Genomic DNA, 22,201 nt, shown 5'->3' on the forward strand with positions numbered 1-22,201 from the left:
TAGCAGGGCTCTGTGTCCGATTCAGCAGCATTTGCCCTGAGATTCAGCCCTGCCCGCCCCCCACGCGAGGGCCCCCCTCCTCAGTGAGGGGCCCAGGAGGGTGAGCCTGAGCACAGCAGATGGAGCTCGGCACTGTGGGAAGCTGGCAGGAAGCTACCTTTGCAGCAGGTAGGGTTGACTCCGTAAGCCAGCCTGGTAACGCTTGGCTGGGGTCCTGGAAAGTACTGGAAACTCCACCCAGCAAGGGAGCCTGTGGGAGCTCTCGGCACGGACTGGCTCTTCTTCTCAGAGCTCTCTGGACTCCTGTGTGTTTCAAGTGTTTACCTTCTTCTCGGGGCTTCAGCTTATGCTTTGCCCGCCAGAGACCAATACCAAGCACGTTCGTACGTTACTAGACCACCCTGGCGACCAGGTAATTAAAGCTGCACACAGTTTGGAAGGAAGGCTGTATTGGAAATCACGCTCCACTGTAATTCAAGAACAGGTTTCTTTATAGAGGGACACAGTTGGTGTCAGACACATGTGGAAAAGAACAGAACAGGCCCATAATTCTGGCAGGCTACCAAGGGCCAGATGTTAAATATGCTGACCACGGTATGGCTACAGATGCCGTTAGCCAACCTGGGTTTGATGTGTTATTTTAACCTCTGTTCTGACTTTTCCTCTCTCTCTGCCAGGTCCCCAGTCTATGTGAAGATCTCCTGTCTTCTGTTGACCAGCCACTGAAAATCGCCAGAGACAAGGTGGTGGGAAAGGATTACCTTTTATGTGACTACAACAGAGATGGGGACTCCTATAGGTGAGCTCCTGCCCCACGAATGCAGCAGGCGTGCCGCGCCCGCCACAGCTGCTCACCACTGCTGCAGCAGCTCAAGGACTACTGAGCTTTGGCATCTGACAGCCCATCAGCCTTCTTTCTGCTTGTGCTTCTGCTAGGCTTTCCTCCTTCCCTCCCTCCCTCCGTCCCTCCCTCCCTTCTATCCATCATTCCATCCAGTTGACCGGAAGATGTCTGTGGAGTACCCTCACTGGGCATTGGAGATGCAGCAGTGAACAAGAAGCCCCTGCCCTGGTGGGGCTTACAGTCTAATAGGAGGGGGATGTTGGTTAAAAAAAAAACAGGGACTTCCCTGGTGGCGCAGTGGTTGAGAGTCCACCTGCCAGTGCAGGGGACATGGGTTCGAGCCCTGGTCCGGGAAGATCCCACATGCTGCAGGGCAACTAAACCCGTGCACCACAACTACTGAGCCTGTGCTCTAGAGCCTGTACTCTAGAGCCTGCGTGCCACAAGTACTGAAGCCCGCGTGCCTAGAGACTGTGCTCCACGATAAAGAGAAGCCACTGCGATGAGAGGCCCGCGCACCACAACGAAGAGTAGCCCCCAGCCGCCGCAACTAGAGAAAGCCCGCACGCAGCAACAAAGACCCAACACAGCCAAAGATTAATTAATTTAAAAAAAAAAGAAAAGAAAGAACCCCCAGCAAGCTACTTCATTAAAATTGCATCAAATCCTGCAAAGGAGAAGGTCCAGGATGTGCCCATGACAGGAATCCCGAGCCCAGGGAGGGCATGTGAATGAATCTCGTCAGACAGATGTGCAGCTGTCCTCTCTCTCTCCATCACCCTGTCCAGGGCTGTGAATAACTAAGTCGACTTGCGTCCCTGCCCTGGGTGATCCGTGGTCTAGAACAGGAGACACACCCAGGAGCTGATTACTGTGTGACGTGATTCCTGCAGCCAGGGCCAAGCTTATTGCATAGAGAAGGTAGCATAGAGAAGGCCGAGGTTGATTCCAGGAAGACTTCCTGGAGGAGATGTTGTCCGAGCTAGGTTTTTAAGGGTGCCTAGGAGTTCTTAATATTAAAAAAGACTGGGAATCCCTACAGGCATCCAGTATTCCTGTGGTGGGTGGCTGCAGTCAGTACCTTGGAGAATGGTGGAGGAATGCCGTAGGCTATAGGTTTTTTTTAGAAGCCGCAGAACCTGGGCTGGGTCTTAACGCTTTGGCCTCATGCTCTTTTAGGGGAGGGGTTGGGGCCTGAAAAATGAAAGTAGGAGGAATTCGCTGGAGGTAGCCGACATGGGCTCCAAACCAGCACTGCCCCCTTGAGCAGACGGGAACTTTGACAAATTACTTATTGTCTCTGGACTCTAGTTCTCTCATGTATCAAGTGGAGGGTGATAGTGTTCCTTCTTCTAACAGGTTGCTCAGTGACATGTTTCTGTGAGCAGGCACTCGTGTGTCAGACACTGAGTCTCTTCTGTGGAGCTTGTGTCCTAGTGAGGAATCCAGAGAGTAAGCAGCTGCATAAACAGTATATATTGTTGAAGAGCAAATAAAGAAAATAATGGAAGAGCAGGGGAGGGAGAGGCGGAGGGGTAAACAGGGAAGGCTCTGGCGTTGGTGGTCAAGTGTGAAATGAGACTTAAGGATGAGAAGGTTCAGTCCCGCGCAGGTCTGGGAGAAGAGTGTCCCCTTTAAAGGCCCTGGGTGGGGTGAGCTGTCAGGGTTGAGCCTGGCAGGGAGGCCCGAGTGGGAGACAGCAGTGAAGGGGGTGGGCAGGGGTAGGAGGTGAGGCCAGAGGCCTTGAAGGCCAGGGCCATAGGGCTTGGCTCGGGGCACTTGGGGGTTGAAAGAAATAACACATGTGAAGGGCTGAACAGCACCGAACTTGGGGGAAATTACAAAGAATTCATACTATTTAAACAAGACTAGACGACTATCATGTGATCACGTCCCTTTCCTAGTTTCAAATGGAGGTCAGGTAAAGAATGTATTTTGGTCTAACCTAGACTGGAGACTAGAGTTGGAGATGGGGAGAGGTAGTCGGGTTTGAGGTACGTTTTAAAAGTAGAGCCAAAAAAAAAAAAGTAGAGCCAGCGGGCTTCCCTGGTGGCGCAGTGGTTGAGAGTCAGCCTGCCGATGCAAGGGACACGGGTTCGTGCCCCGGTCCGGGAAGATCCCACGTGCCGCAGGGCAGCTGGGCCCATGAGCCATGGCCGCGCGTCCGGAGCCTGTGCTCCGCAATGGGAGAGGCCACAACAGTGAGAGGCCCGCGTACCACAAAATAAAAAAAAAGTAGAGCCAGCAGTGTTTGCAGGTGCGGGGGTGGGGCAGATGAGCAGCTGGAAGGTGGGGTCACTGACTCTCCAGGTGAGGAAGGCTCTGGGAGGGACTGATTTGGAGGCATTTTAAACTTCAGGTGCCCATCGGGTGGACGTGGAGAGTCGGCTAGGCTGTGGGTAGTCTTGAGTTCCCGGAGGTCTGTGTGGAGATGGAGGTGCAGAGGTGGGCGTCCAGCCCCAAGGTGGTGAGACAAGCCCTGAGGCCGATCAGGCTCAGCCTTGGAGCGCCAGCCACTGTCCGGGTTGTGGGCATAGGGCCAGGTCTAGTTCACCAAGGGAGCGGTCCCTCAGGGTGCTAAGTGGGCCCACAAGCCAGGGAGCCCATGGCCAAAGGATGAGCAGCTTCACCAGGCATGGGGTTCAGGGGACACACCCTGGAAGAGGGGGGCCTGGAGCTGAGTCTTGCTTCTTCAATATCGTCGTCATATTTTTGTTCCACCTGAAAATTTGGGCTTGCTGTGTGAGGCAGCTGTTGCCCAGCAGCCTGTGGAAGGCTGGAATCATTTCCAGTCCATGCCCAGGCCAGGCTTTCCCAGGATGTGGTACCTCCAGGTCGTCCTGCTGGCTCCCACCTGCATTCCTGGGGCTCTGTAGGGGGCCTGGGGGTCTTCAGCTGAAGAGGAGTCCCGGGTGTCAGGGCACAGGGCTTTCCTTTTTTTTCTCTTCTCGGTATAAAACTTCAAGGTCTTCTGAGTTTCTCCACACATTTCTGTCCTGTGTCTGATCGTTTGCTTAAATAAGATCCTTATGGTGTGACGGTTTGCCAGCAGCACTGTTTGAAACCTGTTAGCTGAAACAAAAAGCATTCTCTGAGGGAAATGAAAGGCCTGACTTTTGAAATCTAAGCGTTCCTGTCCATCTGTCTTTTTTCAAATGGCCTCCATTTAAGCTCTTAAAATGTGTTCTGAGTGCCCCTTCCACTCAGGATATTCTGGGTAATGTTATGATCTTTCCCCAGCTACAATTACCCCGGCTCCAGGACTAACGGCTTGAAACGCTGTCATCTGTGAGCAGGGAGAGATGTGTCTTGAAAATTCCAGACCCCCAGTCTTCAAGAGAGATCGGCTCTTATGTCTAATCAGGTCGCCTTTAAATGAAAGCCAGTAGGGGTGGGACTTCCAGGCCCCCAGGACAGCAATGGCCGTGTAACCGTGGAAACGGAAGTCAGAGACCTCAGAGTGTGCTGAGGAGAGTCTTGGGGACTTGAGGAGCCGCAGGGCAGGTGGGGAGTTTAGATTCTCCCGCTCAGATTCCTCTGCACTCCCCTCGGTGAGTGGAGGTGAGGTACCAAGCGTAGTTTACAAATAAACAGTGGTGGTGACAGCACTCTGCAACCTCATCTTTGTCTCTGGATCTGGTAAGAGGTCTTCGTTGATTTTCTTTTTTCTTTTCCTTTCTTTTTTTTTTAAATGCTTAGGTGTCCCTCAGCAGAGAAAGCAGAAAGTTGCCCCATCTCTGTTGGTTTGGAGGAGCACCTGCAGGGGTGCCGTGTGTCCTTTCCTCCCCACCCCGCGCCAGAAGGCTTCCGCCCATGAGCTGTGTGTTGGGTGCCGGGGTGCTGTTGGTTTGGAGGAGCACCTGCAGGGATGCCGTGTGTCCTTTCCTCCCCACCCCGCGCCGGAAGGCTTCCGCCCACGAGCTGTGTGTTGGGTGCCGGGGTGCGAGGGCAGACTGCACACGCTTCTGCCTGGAGCGCTCTCGTTGTCAAGGGTGGGGATGTGACCGCTGCAGGAACTGACATCTGTGTGGGAGTGAGGGGACAGGCGGGGGCAGTGGTTACTTCTGCTTTGTGTCGGGTGTGAGATCATTCACTCATTCCTCTGCCTTTTTTTTTCTCATGAGCATGTGGTTGAGCACCAGGCAGTGTTCCAGGTGCTGAGCAAACAGTGGAGAGCAAGACAGACACAACTCTTTCCCTCTGGGAGCTAAGGTTCTAAAGTTGACCGTGTAAATGAATTCAAGTTCAGTAAAATTTAAAATTTGGTTCCTCAGTCACACAAGTACTCCGGAGCCACGTGAAGCTAGTGGCTACCGTTTGGGACAGTGCAGATACAGAACATTTCTGTTGTCGGGGAAAGTTTTGTTGGGCAGCACTGTTGTGAGGGGTGAACACAGCGATGATGGATGTGTCAGCCCTGCCCAGGGAGGGAGAGGCCTCGGGGAGTGTGAGAGGGTGCCCGGCGTCGGCTTCTCGCCTGCTTTTCGAGCCAGGTGGGGTCCTGGCTTGTCCAACAGCCCTTTGTTTGCTGTGGCGTGTGCGCAACACAGTGTGACCACAAGAGCTGGCTGCTGGTCACGGGGCAGTGGGGAGCATTTCAACCCATTGCTGCACAGTCTCTCCCGACACTGGTGAGTGAGGTCAGGGGCTGGTGTGGAAAGAAGGGTTTGAAGCACCTTCTGCTTTGAGGTGGCCTGAGCAGCTGCTGCATGAGGCCCTTTTGGGACACCAAGCACAGCAACTCTTCCCCCACTTACGTTTGTGGACCAGCAGCCAAGAAAGCTGGGACCCCTGCCTGAGGGTGGCTGGGAGAAGAGGTCGCCCAGCTGACTTGACATGGTCTGCTAAGGTAGGTGCCAGGCATCAGTTACCACGAGGAAAGATGTTTGTGCACAGAACTAGTTAAAACTGGGCTTCGGGAGGCAGTGAGGCCTTTCTTCCCTTACCAACAATCCTAAATCAGAAGGTTCTTTTCAGTCCTCAGTGATGTGAAATGGCGTCGTCGGGGGGAGACGGGAGAGGCAGTGGGGTTTCTTGCCGCGGACGTGTCGAGGTGTTTATGCCCCGGAATGTGCAGGCCTTTGTCCGGATTCCGTACTGTCCTCTCCTCCTTTCCTTTACCCTCTCACCTTGTTTTTTTTTTTGGCTGTGTTGGGTCTTCGTTGCTGCGCGCGGGCTTTCTCTAGTTGCAGCGAGCGGGGGCTACTCTTCGTTGCGTTGCGCGGGCTTCTCATTGCGGCGGCTTCTCGTTCCAGAGCACGGACTCTAGGCACACGGGCTCAGTAGTCGTGGCACGCAGGCTCAGTAGTTGTGGCGAGCGGGCTTAGTTGCTCTGTGGCATGTGGGATCTTCCCAGACCAGGGCTCGAACCCGTGTCCCCTGCATTGGCAGGCGGATTCTTAACCACTGAGCCACAAGGCAGGGCCCCCCCCAACCCCTCACCTTTTTAATTCTCTTTCTTTGAACCCCCAGCTCTGTGAACTCCACCTGCGGGAATTAATGAGTGGCTATTTCCCTTATAACCCCCCTTCCAGCACTCTCTGTGATTAAATGCTTTCCTGATGTGGCAAAACACATTTTAAAAAATGCAGCAAGACTTTGCACTGGAAAAAGTGAGGCTGGTTCTCATTACTTCAAGTCTTCTTTGTGTGCACAGCCCTTGGAGGCTGGAAGGCCGTCCTCTGTTCACGGGGAGAACTCTGTCCCTCAGGTTTTCTTCCGTGTGGTCAGCCTTTCCCCATGGGGCTGGCTCTCTTGTTGCTTCCATAACTGACAGCTCTCTTCTTAATCCTTAATCGTGTAAGAAGATCTTTGAGGAGTAGGAGTTTCTCCAGAGCTGCCAGCAGGCCAGGGAGGAGAGAGGGGCCTCTATTGATCAAAACAATGGTGAGAACTAAGGAAAATTTTAAAAAGGGTGAGAAAGAAGTCCCATTTGTTGAGCACTTACTATATGCCCGTCTCTAATTTAGGCACTTGATGTATCAATATTTTTCTCCTGTGCTCCTCAAAGCAGCCCTGTGGGTAAATAGTAGCCTCAGTTTGCACATAAGGAAAGGGAGGCTCAGAGAAGTCAAGACACCTGTTGGAAATGCACAGCTGGTGAGAGTTGGAGCCTGGGGTTCATACCCAGGTCAGATGGAATCTGAGCCGTTGCTCTGCAAACCTTGAGAAAGCCGTGTCTATGCCCAGGGCCTGTGGATAATGGCTTTTCCTCTGACATTTCAGAAGCTGGGGCTTGGGCCGATGGCTCACTGGAATGATTCACGTGATCTCCTTCTCCTTCTCCCCTCCAGGTCACCGTGGAGTAACAAGTATGACCCTCCTTTGGAAGATGGGGCCATGCCTTCTGCTCGGCTGAGGAAGCTGGAGGTGGAAGCCAACAATGCCTTTGACCAGTACCGAGACCTGTGAGTTACGGACTCCCTTTGCCCCGCAGCTCTTTTGATAGGTAGTTCATAGATGAAACGCAAGGCCAAGTCGTCTCCCTTAGACCTGCCACCTGGCTGGCCTAACTAGTAAAAGTTCTGAGCTCCCGCAGCAGGGCGCTGGGCCCGAGCATGGTCATCGGGTCAGTCGTGAGAGGCTGCTGCTACCTTGCCCGGGCAGTACTCTGCATCGTGCCTCTCAGGAACAGCCGGTGCCATTGGGACAGCACCTCCCTTGTGCAAGACTCAGTGCCAGATATTTCATACACGTCATCTTAAATCCTTAAATCCTCACAAATGTGGTCACTGTTTTAGTCCCTGTTTCCCAGATGAAGAAATCAAAGTTCAGAAAGATTAAGGTGTTTGTCCAAAAGGCAAGAGGCAGAGTGAGGAATCAAACCCGGCTCCGTCTGTCTCCAAAGGCCCCTCTGGTTTTCACTGCACTGCCTGCCCTGACTCTGTTCTTACCTGGAGCTCAGGGCACCTGCTTCCAGACCAGTCACCAGGGCGGGGGGAGTCGAGGTCCTTAAACAGTGGGCCTTGGGCAGCCACCTCTGAGCCAGCATTTTGCTGACTCCCGAGTTTTGGGGGCCTCAGCCTGCACTTTGGGAAGTGTTTTCGCTGCACCTGCTTTCTGCTTCCATCCATTCCCTCCACACCACCAGAAAGGTGACCACTTAATTAATCCGCCTTGCAAGGAAAGGCTCCAAAGCAGGTTATCCTCTGAAGCGTTTTTTCTTAATCTGTAGAATCTCATTTTTAATTCAGTTCTGTATTGAAAATGTAACAAAACTGTAATGCATGCAATGCTACCTCAGTACAAGTTCAGTCATTTGGGGAGGGCGTGGCATACACTTCTGCAAAGGGCCAGATAGTAAACATTTAGGCTTTACAGGCTGCACAAGTCTCTGTCACTTTTTCTTTGTTCGTTCTTTTTTATGTATATATTATCCTTTAAAAATGTAAAACCGTCTTCTTGAGGCTTGAGGTAGGTGGGAATTGGCCTTCGGTCTACAGGGTGCCCTCCCTGACCTGACCTAGGACATAGGCAAGAAAATGGAAATGAGAGAAACGAAGCATCTGAACGGCGGAAACCACTCTCTGAAAGTTGGTGTTGTTACACTTCAAGAAGGAGTTTCAGGTCTCCATCTTGCAGACAGTTGGCGTGGTTTTCCAGTTTTTAGCAGATTTGATGTAACGCCTATAATAAAGAATTTACTTTACAAGCTGGTTTGGGAGGAAAAGTGACACTTTTCAGTCTGACACACGGACAGACAAAAAGACTCACAACACACAAGCAGAAGTTCTGAGAAAGCCATGAACAAATGGCCCTGAACGTTTCGGTAGAACGCGGCACTGTGTGACCCAGCTTTATCTGCAGTATCTGTCATGTGCCAGTATTGTATATACATTATCTTTAATCCTTTCAAGACCCTCTGGGGGAGATGATTTTCCCTTTTTTTTTTTTACAGATGAGGAGATTGAGGTTCCCAGGGGCTAAATGACTCACCACAGGACACAGAGGCGAAGAGCTAGGACTTGAGTCCATATTTGCCTGAAGTTTCCACAACTTACTGATTTTCACCGTTAGAGTGAATTCACTGATTAAAGGGTTCTTATGTCTAGAAATTTGCCCTGTGGTAGAATAGCTCCTCTTCCAGTGATGCTGAGAGATGTCCTCGTTGCTGTCACCTCTGGTTTATTTGTAGTTGGTCTTACCTGGCCATTTGGCAAGAAGCCTATCCAGCTGCTAAATAAGAATTCCCAAGTGGAATCAGCTTCATGGGGTCATGATAATATTGATAATAAGAGAGCAGTGGTAATAACAGCAGTTACCAGCCAGTGGCTGGGCGAGCACAGTGTTCACTGCCTCTCAGTCTTATTTGATCTTCACATCAGCCTGTGCAACAGGATTGTCCCCATTTTACAAATGAGTTGACAGGTTTAGGGCGGTGAAGTCACTTGCCCAACTTCACACAGCCAGTAACGTATTTCGCATGTTATGGTCCAGTATGAAACCGTCCTTATCCAACTCCAGAGCCCAACAGTTCTCCATTTACCTGACTGACGTTTGAGTGTTTGCTTGCCAAGCCCTGGGGCACTGGCCTTGAATATGGAGGGCCACGTCCCTGCCTGCGCGGTGCGTCCACTGTGGGAGGACGAACAATAGAGTGACGCCCGGGCTGGAAAGGAGTGGTCTGGGCAGAGGGCTGCCTGTGCCGGCGGCTCCAAGGATCAGCACGAGGCTGGTTCTGATTTCTTAGAGGCTAAACATTTGGGCTGTGATTTCCCGAATAAAGCAATGCAGACGTGTTGGTGCCCTGTGCTGCCGTTTGGGCCCAGGCCCGGGGAAGAGGCCGGTGTCGTCTCTGACTCCTTTCTCCCTCCTGTCTCGCTGGTTCACGTGTATAATGACACGTGGTCAGTCTTAGACGTGTGCCTTCTGTGGGGTCTTGACTCGCCTAACATCGTGAGCCTTATCCCATCACCATTAAAAAGTCTTCACTGTGATCCCCCAATCCTTACAGCAACTCTGTAGGGTAAGTGGGAGTTACCTCATTTAACAGACGATGAGACCGATGCTCAGAGAAGTCCTCCAGTGGTTAATCCGCTAGGAAACGGCAGGAGCTGGGCTCGTACCCTAGGTCTGACTCTCTGCGCCGCCTCCTGAGAAGGCTCCCCTGCCTGGGCGAGCGTCCACTTTGAAGGTGGCATTAAGCCTTAATGACCCGTATTTCTCTGGGGCTGTGCATGGGCCTGCACTCTCCTGTAAAGGTGAGCGGCTTGGGGAGGGGGTGAAAGGACAGCTTCCCCCACCCAGCGGCGGATCTAACAGGACAAGCCAGCCCCGGAGGTTCTGGGATGGTCTGTGGAGGTGGAATCCTGGCCCAGAGAATGCCATCAGTGTGCTTTTCCGTGGGGGAGGAGAGAGTACAAGGCCTGCGGGTGGTGCCCACAGAGGAAGGCAGGAGGCCCTTCATGCCCTTGTATGTGAGGGGAGGCCCGGTTCTCCCTGTCTCAGCAACCTCAGGCCACCGGGCTGGCTAGAGCTGTCATTGGGCAACCAGAGTCAGCAGTTTCAAAGCACCCTGTGTTATCAGTGTCCTGAGGACGCCCTCTCCTGAGGCCGTATGTGAGGACGAATGCAAGTCTCCTTTTTCTTTCTTTCCTTCCTTTCCCTTCCTCCTTCCCTGCCCCCTCCCTCCCAGTACCTTGCTCACCTCTGGAAGTCCCGGTCGTCAGAGTGCCCTGTGACTTGTTAGTGGCCATGTCAGTGACCTGGGCAGGGCCAGAGCCTGAGCTCTTCCGCCTGTGGTTCTGGAGCAGACGGAGATGAGTGAGGGGCTCGGAGGCCTTGAGCAGCACAGGCCAGTGGTCGCTCCAGGTTTTCTAGGGACCTGGACCAGATCGTTCCAAGGGAGGCAGGGGCGGTAGGTCATGCCTTCCTCTTTATGCTTCATCCCTGCCCCTCCGCAGTATAGACCTCCTCCCGCAGGAAGGAAGACTCCTTTGCTGTCATCCCAGTGAAGGAAGCCACAGCACTCCTCCGTGGATTCTTCCACCTGCCTGCCTTTCACGTGGACACGTGGACTCAGGCAGCAGTTCCTCTGAGGGGAGGCTCCCCGATACTGCCTCACGTCCGCTGGCTCTGGTTGCCGAGTTGCTGCCTGAGCAGCCGGCAGGATGGCCCATGTCCTGGGCTTGCCGAGGGGTGCCGGAGCCTCGGGCAGACCCAGCCCTGCCAGAAGGAAGAGAGGGTGATTGGAAGCACGCCGCCAGGAGAGGACGGGCACACCATCGCTCCCAGGAGGGCTGGATGCGGACGGCTGCCGCTCCAGGGTGCCCTGCTCCAAAGTGGGGCTTGGCCTGTGCCCCATGGGGGCTGAGCAGGCCCATCCCCTGTACTAGGCCCGGCTTGAACTCCTCCTGACCCCCCGGTGTTTGTGAGTGCTGGGGCCCTGCTGGATTGCAGAGTTACGACCGAGTTTGGCTTGTGCTCCGGCCCTCGGGCTTAGAGTTAGAACCCCCTTGTCGCGGGAGCAGCTGTGCTGTAAGGAGCCTTCGGGGGCTCCTTGTTCGGCGGCCCCTAGCAGGAGGGGCCCTCGCGCTGCGCTGGGAGGCCGCGCTGGGCTCGGCTCACAGAGATTTGTTGGCTTCCGAAGGGCTGCAGGTTTGACAGAAGAAAAATGGGGACGTCCCTGGCAGTCCAGTGGTTAGGTCTCTGCGCTCTCACTGCTGAGGGCCAGGCTTCAACCCCCTGGTTGGGGAACTAAAATCTCACAAGCTGTGTGGCACAGGGAAAAAAGGAAAAGAAAACAAACAAACAAACAAAGAGGCCTAAGGTGCTCTTTCCTGCCACGTCCTCCTCCGGCGTGGACCTCTCCCCCTCCCCAACTGTTGGCTGTGCCTTAAGACTGAACCTGCGGCCACGGTAGTGAAGACGGCTTCCTGGTTCCGCTTCCTCCTGTGCTGGTCCTGGCCCATCAACCTTTTTCTTCCTCCTGATGCTCTCCTTAACATGATGAGTGGAAGGAGACCTCGGGGAGCGTGGAGCCAGCTGAGATGCGATCCAGGCCGGGCGAAGGGGGCTTCTCTCTGCCGTGAGAGAGAAAAGCTTCTTCCCCAGCATCCCGAGGGAAAGCCTTGGCTTCTGTCCTCGGGCTCTGGACTTTGATCCCTGGAGCTGTAAAGGTTTTGACTTTGTAGGGAATTGGGATGTGGAACTGGTGTGGTCCGAGTGAGGGGTCAGGCCGGGGACACACTGATGAACAGGCCCTCTGGCTTGCAGCTCCGGTGGGGATGTGGCCCCCCTCTCTCCTGCCTGTGCACAGCATTTCTCCATATAGCTTAAAAGTGCCAGCAGTTTGGAGCACAACTCCTTTCCCAAGGTGGGCAGGTGGCGCGTAGGGGCCCAGGGAGGTGAGCTGTGTGTTCTGCATGATTCCTTTGAAGCCCCCCAGTTCTGGCTTCCCCCCTGCTCCTCCCAGATCCCTGCCACGTTCTCACCCTCCCGTCCCTCCCACATTTACTGACTTCCTTCTTTGCCATCACCAGTGACAGAAAGGGATTGTGGTGGTAACTTTTCCCCAAGAGAATAACTGTTAAGCAACCATTGATAGCACAGCTCTGATCTTAGATTAAAAATAGTCCATTTGCCGAAAATGCTCAGGAGATGACAGGCAGGTTTTGCTGGAGTGCTGGCGCTGGGGGAAGTCCTGACCAACTCTCCAGTCATCTGGAACGTCATCACTTCTCTCCCCGCAAGCCCTCCCACCTTGGTTGCTGACATCCAGGCTACTCTCATTCTCTGCCAAGCCCCAGGATGGTTTCCTGGCTCTAATTCATGGGCTGGCTCAGTTAGCCCCTGGGGAAGAGGGAGAGGTCGCAGAAAGGGCCTCCTCTCGGGTGGCTGGCTCACAGGGTCACGGCTCTCTTGGCAGAGTTGACTCTGCTTTCTCAGGCCTTAAGCCTGGGCTAGCTTGTCGGTCACGGAACCTCATCACGTGACCTAAGTGAGCCATCTTTCTTGGGAGAGACTTAGTAGAGGGTCAGCACTTGCAGCTGCCAGAGAAACATCTTATTTGTGGTGTGAGCCACCAGTTGGCTGCCACGAACCCCACGCTCAGTGCTTTGCATTTTCAGGTTCCCAGAGAAGATGGGAAACCTTCCCCACTCTGGCTTTCACCCTGGGTCCTCTGTCGGCCCAGGTTCTGTTGAGACCAGATGTTCTGACCGAAGGGGCTGGCACTGCTTTCTTTCAGAGATGATTGCTCCCATCTGTGCCAGGCATCTTGCCCCGCGCTCTGCGGTCCTTGGCTCTTGGCTTGCAGCAGATAATACCTTCAAACATGCGGTTGCAATTTATTGGCCTTATAAGTTAATTTTAGTGGGTGTGCAATTGATTGAAATCAAAGCTTAACGAAGGCCAGAGTCTAGGGGGTGGGGGAGCGGGGCGGGAAGGCATTTTGTGTTCTTCCTTTGCTTCGGGTCTGAGATAATCTTCAAAAGCCTTAATTAGGTTTCCTAATCAGCCCTTCTTGTCTGGAAGACGTTTACAGAGTGAAACAAGGCTGGCGTCCCTGTGGCAGCCCCAGAGCCTGCGAGCCTCTCCGGCAGCGGCCGGGCGCTGGCAGATGGGCCTTCCCGCGGCTCCCCGCCTCCTCTCCCCCGCTGGGACCGGGTCACAGTTGTGGCTGCTTCCGCTCCTTCCTTCCCTTCTCTGCGCCTCTGTCACGTGACGTTTGAGCGACACCAGCCCAGCGAAGGCAGGGCATCCGTGTTCCTGTGCGGAGAAAGTTTGTTGCCTTGGTTTCTTGGGTCCTTGAAACTCCATGTTCCCAGCTGCCATCTCAGACCTCTCACCCTGGGCTCCCTGGGGCTACCCCTTCCTGGGATGTGAACATTGGGCCTGGAGAGTTTCAGTGTTTCAGTCCTGATGGGAATCGTAGGTGGCAGCGGGAGGCTTTCTGATGAAATGGAGGTAGCAGAAGTATGGGAAGCAGCTAACTGGTGGTCGGCGGGGACACCCTGGCAGCAGGCACAGACACCTCCCAGCAGAAGTCACTGTGTCCGCGTCAGGCTGCAGAGTGGGGGAGGGCCTGGGCTTTGAAAGAGACTTGGCCTTGATTCGCTGGTCTGCCCTTACTCACTGACTTGGGGCGAGTGGCCCGCTTTCTGGCCTCTGTTTCCTTATCTGTCAGCAAGGTGCCACTGCCCATCTTGGGGGGTGGGGGTGGGTGAGGGCAATCAGTGAGGCGCTGTTCCCAAGGCTCACCTTGCACTCACGGTGTCCACTCACACCTTCGAGTGTGACAGAATTATCCTCGTCTTGCAGCAGTGACCTGTGTGGCTGTTTTTATTGTGGCTGGGAGGTGGTTTTGGTGCAGACATGGCGAGGCAGCAGGCCGCGTTAGGAGGCTTCGGGTCCTGGTGGGGCTCTGCCATGGACTGCAGCAAGACCTTGAGTAAATCTGTTTCAGAAATGGAGTGAAGTAGTTCCCGTCTGCAGTGACGGGAGAGAGTACTTAGGATGGAGCCACAGATACTTCCCGAGAGCCTGCCGTGCTCTGAGCACTGCAGGTGCCATGGGGGTGGGTCAGGCGGGCCCCTTGGGCCCAGCAGGGGTGAGGAGGTACAGGGGAAGAAGTGAACAAACGAACGAAGGACTCGCACCCTTTGGTAAGTGCTGAGAAGGACCAAAAACTGGGCGCTGCATCTATAGCAGTGGCCGGGGAGGGGCCGTGGGGTGACTGGAGCGGGCGTCCCTGTTGCAGAGGAGCATCACCAGAGCAGGCCTGGCTGGCATCTGGGACCTTGGATTTGGGAGGTTTTGTTCCGTTCCCTGATAGGAGCAGTCATGGCGTGGAAACTGTCGCGCAAACGCTATGGTTTGTGCAGAACTGCAGCCTCCGTGCTGGAGTCTGGAGCTGCGGTGTGTGCCAGGCAGAGGAGCTCAGCAGTAAGAGCCCTGGGCACCGAGGCTCGGGGTTGGGGGTGGGGCTCCCCGGGGACAGCACTTCACACGCCAGCCCGGCCCGTCGTCGCTGGGGAATTGGGCGTACCTCGTGTGACTCCCCGGGCGGGGCGGGGGCAGCCTTGGAAGCCTGGACCCGGTTCCCTCCCTCGGCAGCTGTGCCCTGTCTCCTTGGAATAACTCCCGGCTGCGAGCACGGCTCTTCTGAGTCCTGTGAGTCCTCCTAGCAAATCGTGGAAGCTCGGGTGGTCGTGGGGAGCCATGCTCAGCCGTGTGACCTGGTGGGGAGGGGCTCACTGGTGTGGCCAGGGCACAGGGGCCATGCGGACAGGTGCACGGGCCCTCGTCCGGCACAGGCCTGGGGTGTAGTCCTCAGCACCTGGGGCAGGGTCTGGAGGGTCCCAGGGTACGTGGGACAGCTCTGGCTGTGCGTCCTGAGAGATCCCTCCAGAAGTTGTTTGGGGGCTGGGGTGCGAGACCCTGACCCGGACTCCTCTTACTCTGGCTGCTCGATCCTCACCGCTCCCCCGCTAGTCTGGCTGAGCGACACCTGTGGGTGGAGGTTACCCTGTGTTTCCCACCACCAGAAACAGCCAGGCCCAGTTACCTTTGTCTCCAGAGTAAGAACCCAGCCGGGAGATGGGTGGAAGCACTGAGCAGAGTAAGCGTGAGGTGATGGAATCGTTCAGGAAAGTTCTGGGGCAGGTGAGACCTGGACCATCGGGACTGGCCATCGGCCTGGCTGCCTGCCCCTGCACACAGGTCTGTGTGGCCCCCGCCGCGTGAACCTTTTCCCCCTTGCCCGGAGGTGGAGGGCCTCTCCCGTGTCTGAAGGTCTCCCGAGGGACCCTGCCACAGTGCCACTTGCTACACATCCTGTGCCCCAGGGACCGCCTGGTAAAGGTGGGGAAGTCGTGCCTGGCTCTCAGCTTGTCGGCAGCATAATTAGTGTTTGGGTTTCCACCTACATTATTTGTATCTTCCATGCATTTGGAGGGCCTCTGGGAACCCGCCCTGCCTGCTGTGGGCCTCCGGCTGCCAGTCTTGGGCTGATGTGAGAGTGCTGGAGGCAGCTAAGGGGGAAGCCAAGTCGCCTCAGCTGCGCTGTTTTGATGGAGTGGGAGACGCGTGGAGAGACGCCCTGTCTGCTTTGGGGTGAGTTGGGTCGAGTCGCTTCCTGCTCTCGTGGTGTAAGTTTCAGCTGCTCTGAGCCCTGCTCTGAAGCAGGGGCATTTCCTGCGGTTCCCAGAGCCCGTGCACGCAGGGTCCAGACAGGCCACTCGTTGCCCCCCAGCCTGGAGGCCAGTGATGGTGCGTCCACGTGGGTCCCCTTCGCCAGGCTCCTGAGGCCGTGCCCAGGGTCTGCTTGCCTTGGCACGCGCTATCTGCTTTTCATCTGCTGGAAGAAAGTTAAATGGAAAACAGGAGCATGCAGAAGACAAGCTCATTTACAAACATGATCCCCGACTCAGCATCAAGGACTCTGGTTCCTCCAGGATTCCTGGGTTCTGTCACCGCACGGCAGCCAGTCACGCTTCGGGTTATGTGGCTGCACGTGTTGGGGTGAAGCGAGGACCGGCTTCCTCCGGTGGCGGTGCTCCCTGGTCCTGCCGGGCACCCTGTGCTGCCAGGGAAGCTGCTTCGTGCGAGTATCGAGGGTGGGTGGTCTTCCAGCCGTTCAGCCAGCAGGCCTCTGCTGCCACCTTGAAGTGGAGGGCCCTCCTTCCAGAACTCCCAGTGCAGGGTTCTCGGTGTTGCACAGACTCCTGGCCACTTGGTGTACCCCTTCCTTCCTTCCCTGACTTTCTCCTGCACTTGAGGCAGCATTGTTTACAGCAGCGTGTGTGTGTGTTTGTGTGTGTGAGAGTGAGAGAGAGAGAATTTACCTAAGTCCAGCCCCACAGGCTAAACCGGGGCCATGAGAACAGGACGTGGCTCTGGGGCAGCCAGCTCCCCAGTTCTCGGCTGTGTGACTTGGGTGCATTCCTTTCGCTCTCTGGGTTTCCACCATCTTAACTGTAGAATAATGTATGCAAAGCCCCTGACACAGAATGGGTTCTCAAAAACGGCAGCTCTTGGGCGATGGCGATGGCAACTCCAGAAGGCCTTGACCGTCCACATCCTCCCGGGTGGGCAGTGTGTTCACGGGTAGCCCGGAGAGGCAGAGGACGCTCACGGGTGGCATGCAGTGCGGACGGTGTGGTCAGGTGCCAGGCCAGCTCGGCGGCCCCTGCAGCAGAACCATTGTTTCCAGAGAGGCCTTCATTATTCCTCTTTAAGTAAAAAAATAAAAACCTCGTAAAGCGAAGCTGTAAAGCGCCGCAGCCACGGTCCAGATGTGCACGTCTGAGTGCAACTGGCATTGAAGTCGCGCCTGCCTAACCGATCGGCATGTTTGCTCAGGGGACTGTTGCACCTGTGTGTGCTGGAAGGAATGTCTGCAGGATACCTGTCCCATGTCCGTGGGCAGATTCTGGGACACGTTCCAAAAACCATGGTGGAAACGGCTGTCACTGGAGGTGTGTAAGCAAAGTTTTGTTCAACGTAAGATGTTGGGAATCTGCACTGTGGCGCTCAGAGTGTGCCTCACACCGGCCCTCATGCAGCCCACCTGATCCTGGAGTGTCAGAGCTGGGAGAGACCCCAGTGAACCTCGGATCCAATGTTTTCATCTTGCAAATGAGAAAACCACGTTGGTGCCGCATAAATATTCCTTGCCTTCCTCTTGGCTTTGTTTAATGAAGCCGACTGCAGAAGCTCACACTCCAGCACCTAAGGGTGTGGCCTTGTGCTGCCCCCCCACCCCCCACCGACTTGTCTGGGTTTGGGGGTGACTGCCTGTCCTCCGAATCGCAGGTGTCATCGCGCTGCCAGAGATCCACATCCGCTCCGGCCTCCTGCCCAGTCCCGGGAAGGCTGCCCAGCCCACTTTCGGCTAAAGGAGCACGTCTGAATGAACCCTGCTCCCAGCAGATCTGTGCTGGCTGTGGCTCTTTTGTGGGGGTCATGGCATGTGACTCATTACCTGTTGGGGCCTCTGTATCAGAGCCACAAGTCCAGCTATTCTCCCAGGAGGCGATTTGATGGGAAAGAGGGAGGGCCAACCTCCAAGCCGATTCCAGTCCCAGCTTCCCTGTTACATGCGCAGCCCCGCGTTGGCCAAGCCTGGTTACAGCCCAGATTCCTGAAACAAGTTTCCATCGTGGTCGCCACGCACACCTCAGCCTCAAACACTCCATAAAGCTTTAGGAGCCCAACTAGGTTTTGGGTTTTGGTTTTTTTTTTTTCCTTTTGTGAAGTAGGTCATTTTGAGTATGAAGTATTATGTTTTCCCTTTTGTCTCCTCCTCCCCAGCAGTCCTGAGGTTGGAGAGTTATGGTCATACAATCTGTATGCGTGACGCTGACTTTGGTCAAGTGGAGGAGTGCATTTCAGGGGGAAAACGACGTAGCTCTGTGGGAAAAAGAGAGTCACTGACACCCCAGGCTTTTCGCTGATCCAGGTTCAGGGTCTAACTCGCCCAGGCGCTTCAGTGTGATTGGCTGTGCGGGGCAATAGCCAGCCCACCTGAGGGGCTTGCCTGTGGCTCCTGGCTTATCCAGCGCAGTGCCCTGGTGACCTGGTCTTTTGAAGTTGATGATACCTGGTTGTGGTCAACATGCTGTTTTTCAGATGGTGGGACTTAACGGAGCCAATCCAGGTGCCCCCATCTCCTTAATGCCAGCTGTCTGAATTCTCTGCAGTTCCATTTGCCTTAAAAAAATATTAATCTGCTGGGAAGCTCTTGAAAGCCACCAACTGTGGAGCCGATGGCGCTTGGTTGAAAGAGTTCACTCTTGGGTGGACATCAGAGCAGCGTTTTCCTCTCGTTGTTCCCGGGTTGGTCTGGGTCGGTCTATCGGTTCCCCTACTGATGCTCCTGGAACTCTGAAAGGCCCCACTGTTGCCTGGTTCGACTTTCCAAGCCGGCTTCTCTGCAGCGTCCCCACAGACTGTCCCTGCGTCCCTGTGGCTAACAGGTCATTCACCGTCCTCACCGTGTGTGTGGATTTCAGCCCTCACTCCCTGAAGGTACCAGGGCTAAGAAAAGCCCAGGGGTTTCGTCTTTGGGCGTCCACGTTTTAAAGATGTTCCCCGAGCTGCCCCCTTGACCAGAGACCTCTGGGCCTCCCCTTTTGTGCCCAGCGCGGCTGGGCCATGGCAGTGGTCCTGGGACCGTCCTCCCTCCCTGCCCTGTGGAGGAGGGGCAGAGCACAGGCCGGCCGGGTGAACCCCTCAGCCGCCTGCTTGCAGCGCCAGGCCACTCTTGATGCCTCGCTCATGCTGCCGTGCGCAGCCCGAGAGCGAGTCGCCAGGGATGGCAGAGCCCCCTTATTGAAATAGCATGTTAGCATTTAAACAATATTAATACTATTTGACTCATTAAATATACAAAGGCCAGCTAAAGTGCTTCCATGTGTGTGCTGTTAGTTCTGGCGGGCGACTCCTCAGATGGCTTTATGTGGTTTCAGACAACATTTTAGCACATTCTTAAAATACCCACAAAAGCCTTTATGTAAAAACTCATAAATGTGAACCACATAAAAATTATTTTTTTTCCCGTTTCATGTCATTATGATCAAAGTACAGTAGGTAAGAATAAATTTCCAAAAACTTGTTGAGGTCCCTCTTTAATTAACGCTTCACGCGCAGAGCAGGACCATAAACCGTGGGACGGGGGGCTGTCAGTGCCCCGTGGCCACTCTGCTACAGAGGCTGGCCTTCTGGGCGATTCTGAGCCAGCCCTTTCTCATCACGCGTCCTCCAGTCCCTTTGTCCTGGAACATCGGGTTGAGACTCGCAGCCGTGCGCGTCCCCAGAGGTCCCTTTAGGTGAATGGAATGTGAGTCGTTCTGGCGCTGCTGCCCTCGTCTCTTTACTGAAGGTCCGATCGCCTGTAAGTTAGGGGACTACCCAACGGGACACTCTCCCAGCTATGAAACCAATTACGGAGCTCACGTGGCTCCGTGGAAGGGTGCTCGTGATTCCGGCCAAGTGAGGAGAGCCGAGCCCAGCCCCGTCCCCTTGCTGTGCCTACAGTTACATAAAAGTAAGCGTCTGGACAGAGACCGGAGGGGAATTTGGAAAAATGAGATTTATGGGATAAGCTGATTTATGGTGTTGTGGGCTAAATTGTAAACTTCCTTTTTTTAAAATAATGTTCTTCTAATAATTTTTTTAATGTGGGGGAAGAATAGTAACCCACGTGAGCATCAGAGTCGAGCTTGCATTTTTACCTCCTTTGTCTCCAACATTTTGTAACGTTGGACCTGGTCAGTGTGGCCCACAAGGGAAGCTGAGGATGCCAGGGAGGAGCTGCCCGGAGCGGAGCCGGGCCGTGAGGTGGGACTTTGGAGTGGAAATGGCCAGTTCCGCCCCGCAAAACGGTAATGCTGTTGTTTTATTCTTCTGGAAGAAAACAGAAATCTAAGGGAGGGGACTGAGAGGGCTCAACCACAGGCCACCTGGTGCTTTTGAACTGGCTGCCAGGTGGTGTCGAGGAGGGTTGTCAAGCCACCAGGCCCTCTGCTGGTTCCCTCCCAGGGCAGCCTGACCTGCCCTCCCCCGAGTCCCAGCACAGAGACAAGAACAACACTCTGGGCTGGAAGGCGCCTGAGGCGGGGGGCCTCGGGCTTCGAGGGGCAGAAGGATGAACACGCCCTCTGGGCTTCGCGCCTTCGCTCCAGGAAAGAAGGAATTAGCGGCCCACTTCTGCCAGCACAAGAAAAGCCACATTTTTAAAAGTTGTTTTTTCCCTTTTGATGTGGGGCTGCTCTCCCGACAAGCAGGCGGAAAGGGAAAACCATGCGATGGAACCCAGCCATCTGTCACCGAAAGGACGGGTGTTGGCGGGTCTGCCCTGGGCTGCCCTTCCCGCCCGCCATAGTGCAGCTCTGCTTCCCGGGGAATTCGGGGAGGGGGCACCAAAACCCCGGAGCCCATGCTGCCCGCTCACCTGAGTGAGGGGTCTGGTCCCAAGGTGACCACGTTCCAGGGTGGCCCGGCGTGTGACCAGCTCCCTGCAGGGCTGGGCCGGGTCAGGGTGGCCCTGTGGAGGGAAGTTGGGGGCGCCTCAGGCTCTACGCCAGAACACTTACCTACTTGGGGTCTGGGGAGAGATCTAGAACAAGGGAAAGCGCCTTCCCGAGTGGGGTCCCCGAGTGCCCAGCGTTGGCCAGGTTCCCGGAGTTGCCCTGGGCTGGCGCTGAGCTCGGGCCCGCAGGTGTGTCTCTCCATTCTCCCGTGCTTTCCCCTCACGGTTCTACGCTCTGCTGCCCTGGTCGGAAGCCAGAGTCCTCAATCCCTCGATCTTTCCTTTCCCTCAGTCCCTCAATCTTTTGACCAACATCTAGCCCCGGGGCTGGCACCTGATACAGCCTCCTGCTGTCACCTGCCTTCTGGGGCCGACTGGCCAGGGGAGACAGCTGTGCATTTCACTTGACAGCTCAATCGCAATGGGTAGCGCGGGATGGAGCAGTCGGGACAGTCTCCCTGAGGAATGCTGGCGGGGAGGGCGCGAGGGGAACAGACCTAGGTGTGGGCCCTCATGCGCCACGCCCAGTGGGCCTGCGGTGGGTCAGAGCCAGAGACAAAGCAGCCGCGGGGCCCTGCAGCTCGCCAGCATGAAGAGGGACTACCTCTTCCGTCTGTCTCTCGGTTACACTCTGGTGTATATCACATACTGGCCTTTGTACGAAAACTTTTTAGTTTGAAAGAGTTTGATTTACAGCAAAATTATCCAAAAAAGAGTACAAAGAATTCTTGGAATACCCATCGCTTACATTCTCTAAATATTAGCATTTACCATGTATATTTTTTATCATGTAACAGCGTTATCGAGGTGTAATTCATATACATGTTTATTTCTATTACTTGTTTTTGTTATGAAAATAATAATCTTTGGTCAGGTATTTCCTGTATTGTTTTTGTCTTTCCACAGTCCTAGAAAGTAGATACCGTCCCTGTTTGTTTGGTTTTTTTAATATTTATTTATTTGGCTGTGCCGGGTCTTGAGTTGCGGCGTGTGGGATCTTTTAGTCGTGGCATGCGGGATCTAGTTCCCTGACCAGGGATCAAACCCGGGCCCCCCGCGTTGGGAACGTGGAACCTTAACCTTAGCTGGACTGCCAGGGAAGTCCCAATACTGTCCCTGCTTTATAAAGAAACTAAGGCCCAGTTCGCAGAGCCGGTAGCTGGTAGCTCTTGATAAGTAGTCATCGGGCGGATAAGCGTGTGACGTAACTGGTGACTGGCGGGGCGGGCATGGGGACATGTGCCTGCCTGACTCCCCAGCCCGTGCATCTCGGTGCCTGCCTGCTGCTCACATCCGAGGCCGCGGCCCCGGGCCTCCTGGAGAGTTCCGGAGTGCACCTTCCGCACCACTGATGCAGGGTTAAATGGGGTCAGAGAGGCCACAGA

At 55.0% G+C, this 22,201-nt stretch overlaps 1 protein-coding gene across 2 annotated transcripts in view; it reads left to right on the forward strand.

The window, feature by feature from the left end:
* CAPZB (capping actin protein of muscle Z-line subunit beta) overlaps nucleotides 1–22,201 on the forward strand; it is a gene marked incomplete at its 3' end in the record, with an annotated part of 135,299 nt that overhangs the window by 93,101 nt on the left and 19,997 nt on the right. For both annotated transcript variants that reach the window (XM_082832302.1, XM_082832301.1), the window contains exons 3-4: nucleotides 678–799; nucleotides 7,138–7,251. In XM_082832302.1, coding sequence (XP_082688428.1) covers nucleotides 678–799; nucleotides 7,138–7,251 — 236 coding nt within the window. The remainder of the gene's footprint in view (nucleotides 1–677; nucleotides 800–7,137; nucleotides 7,252–22,201) is intronic.

This window comes from Leucopleurus acutus (assembly GCF_964270905.1).
Source record: "Leucopleurus acutus genome assembly, chromosome: 2".
Taxonomy (NCBI): domain Eukaryota; kingdom Metazoa; phylum Chordata; class Mammalia; order Artiodactyla; family Delphinidae; genus Leucopleurus; species Leucopleurus acutus.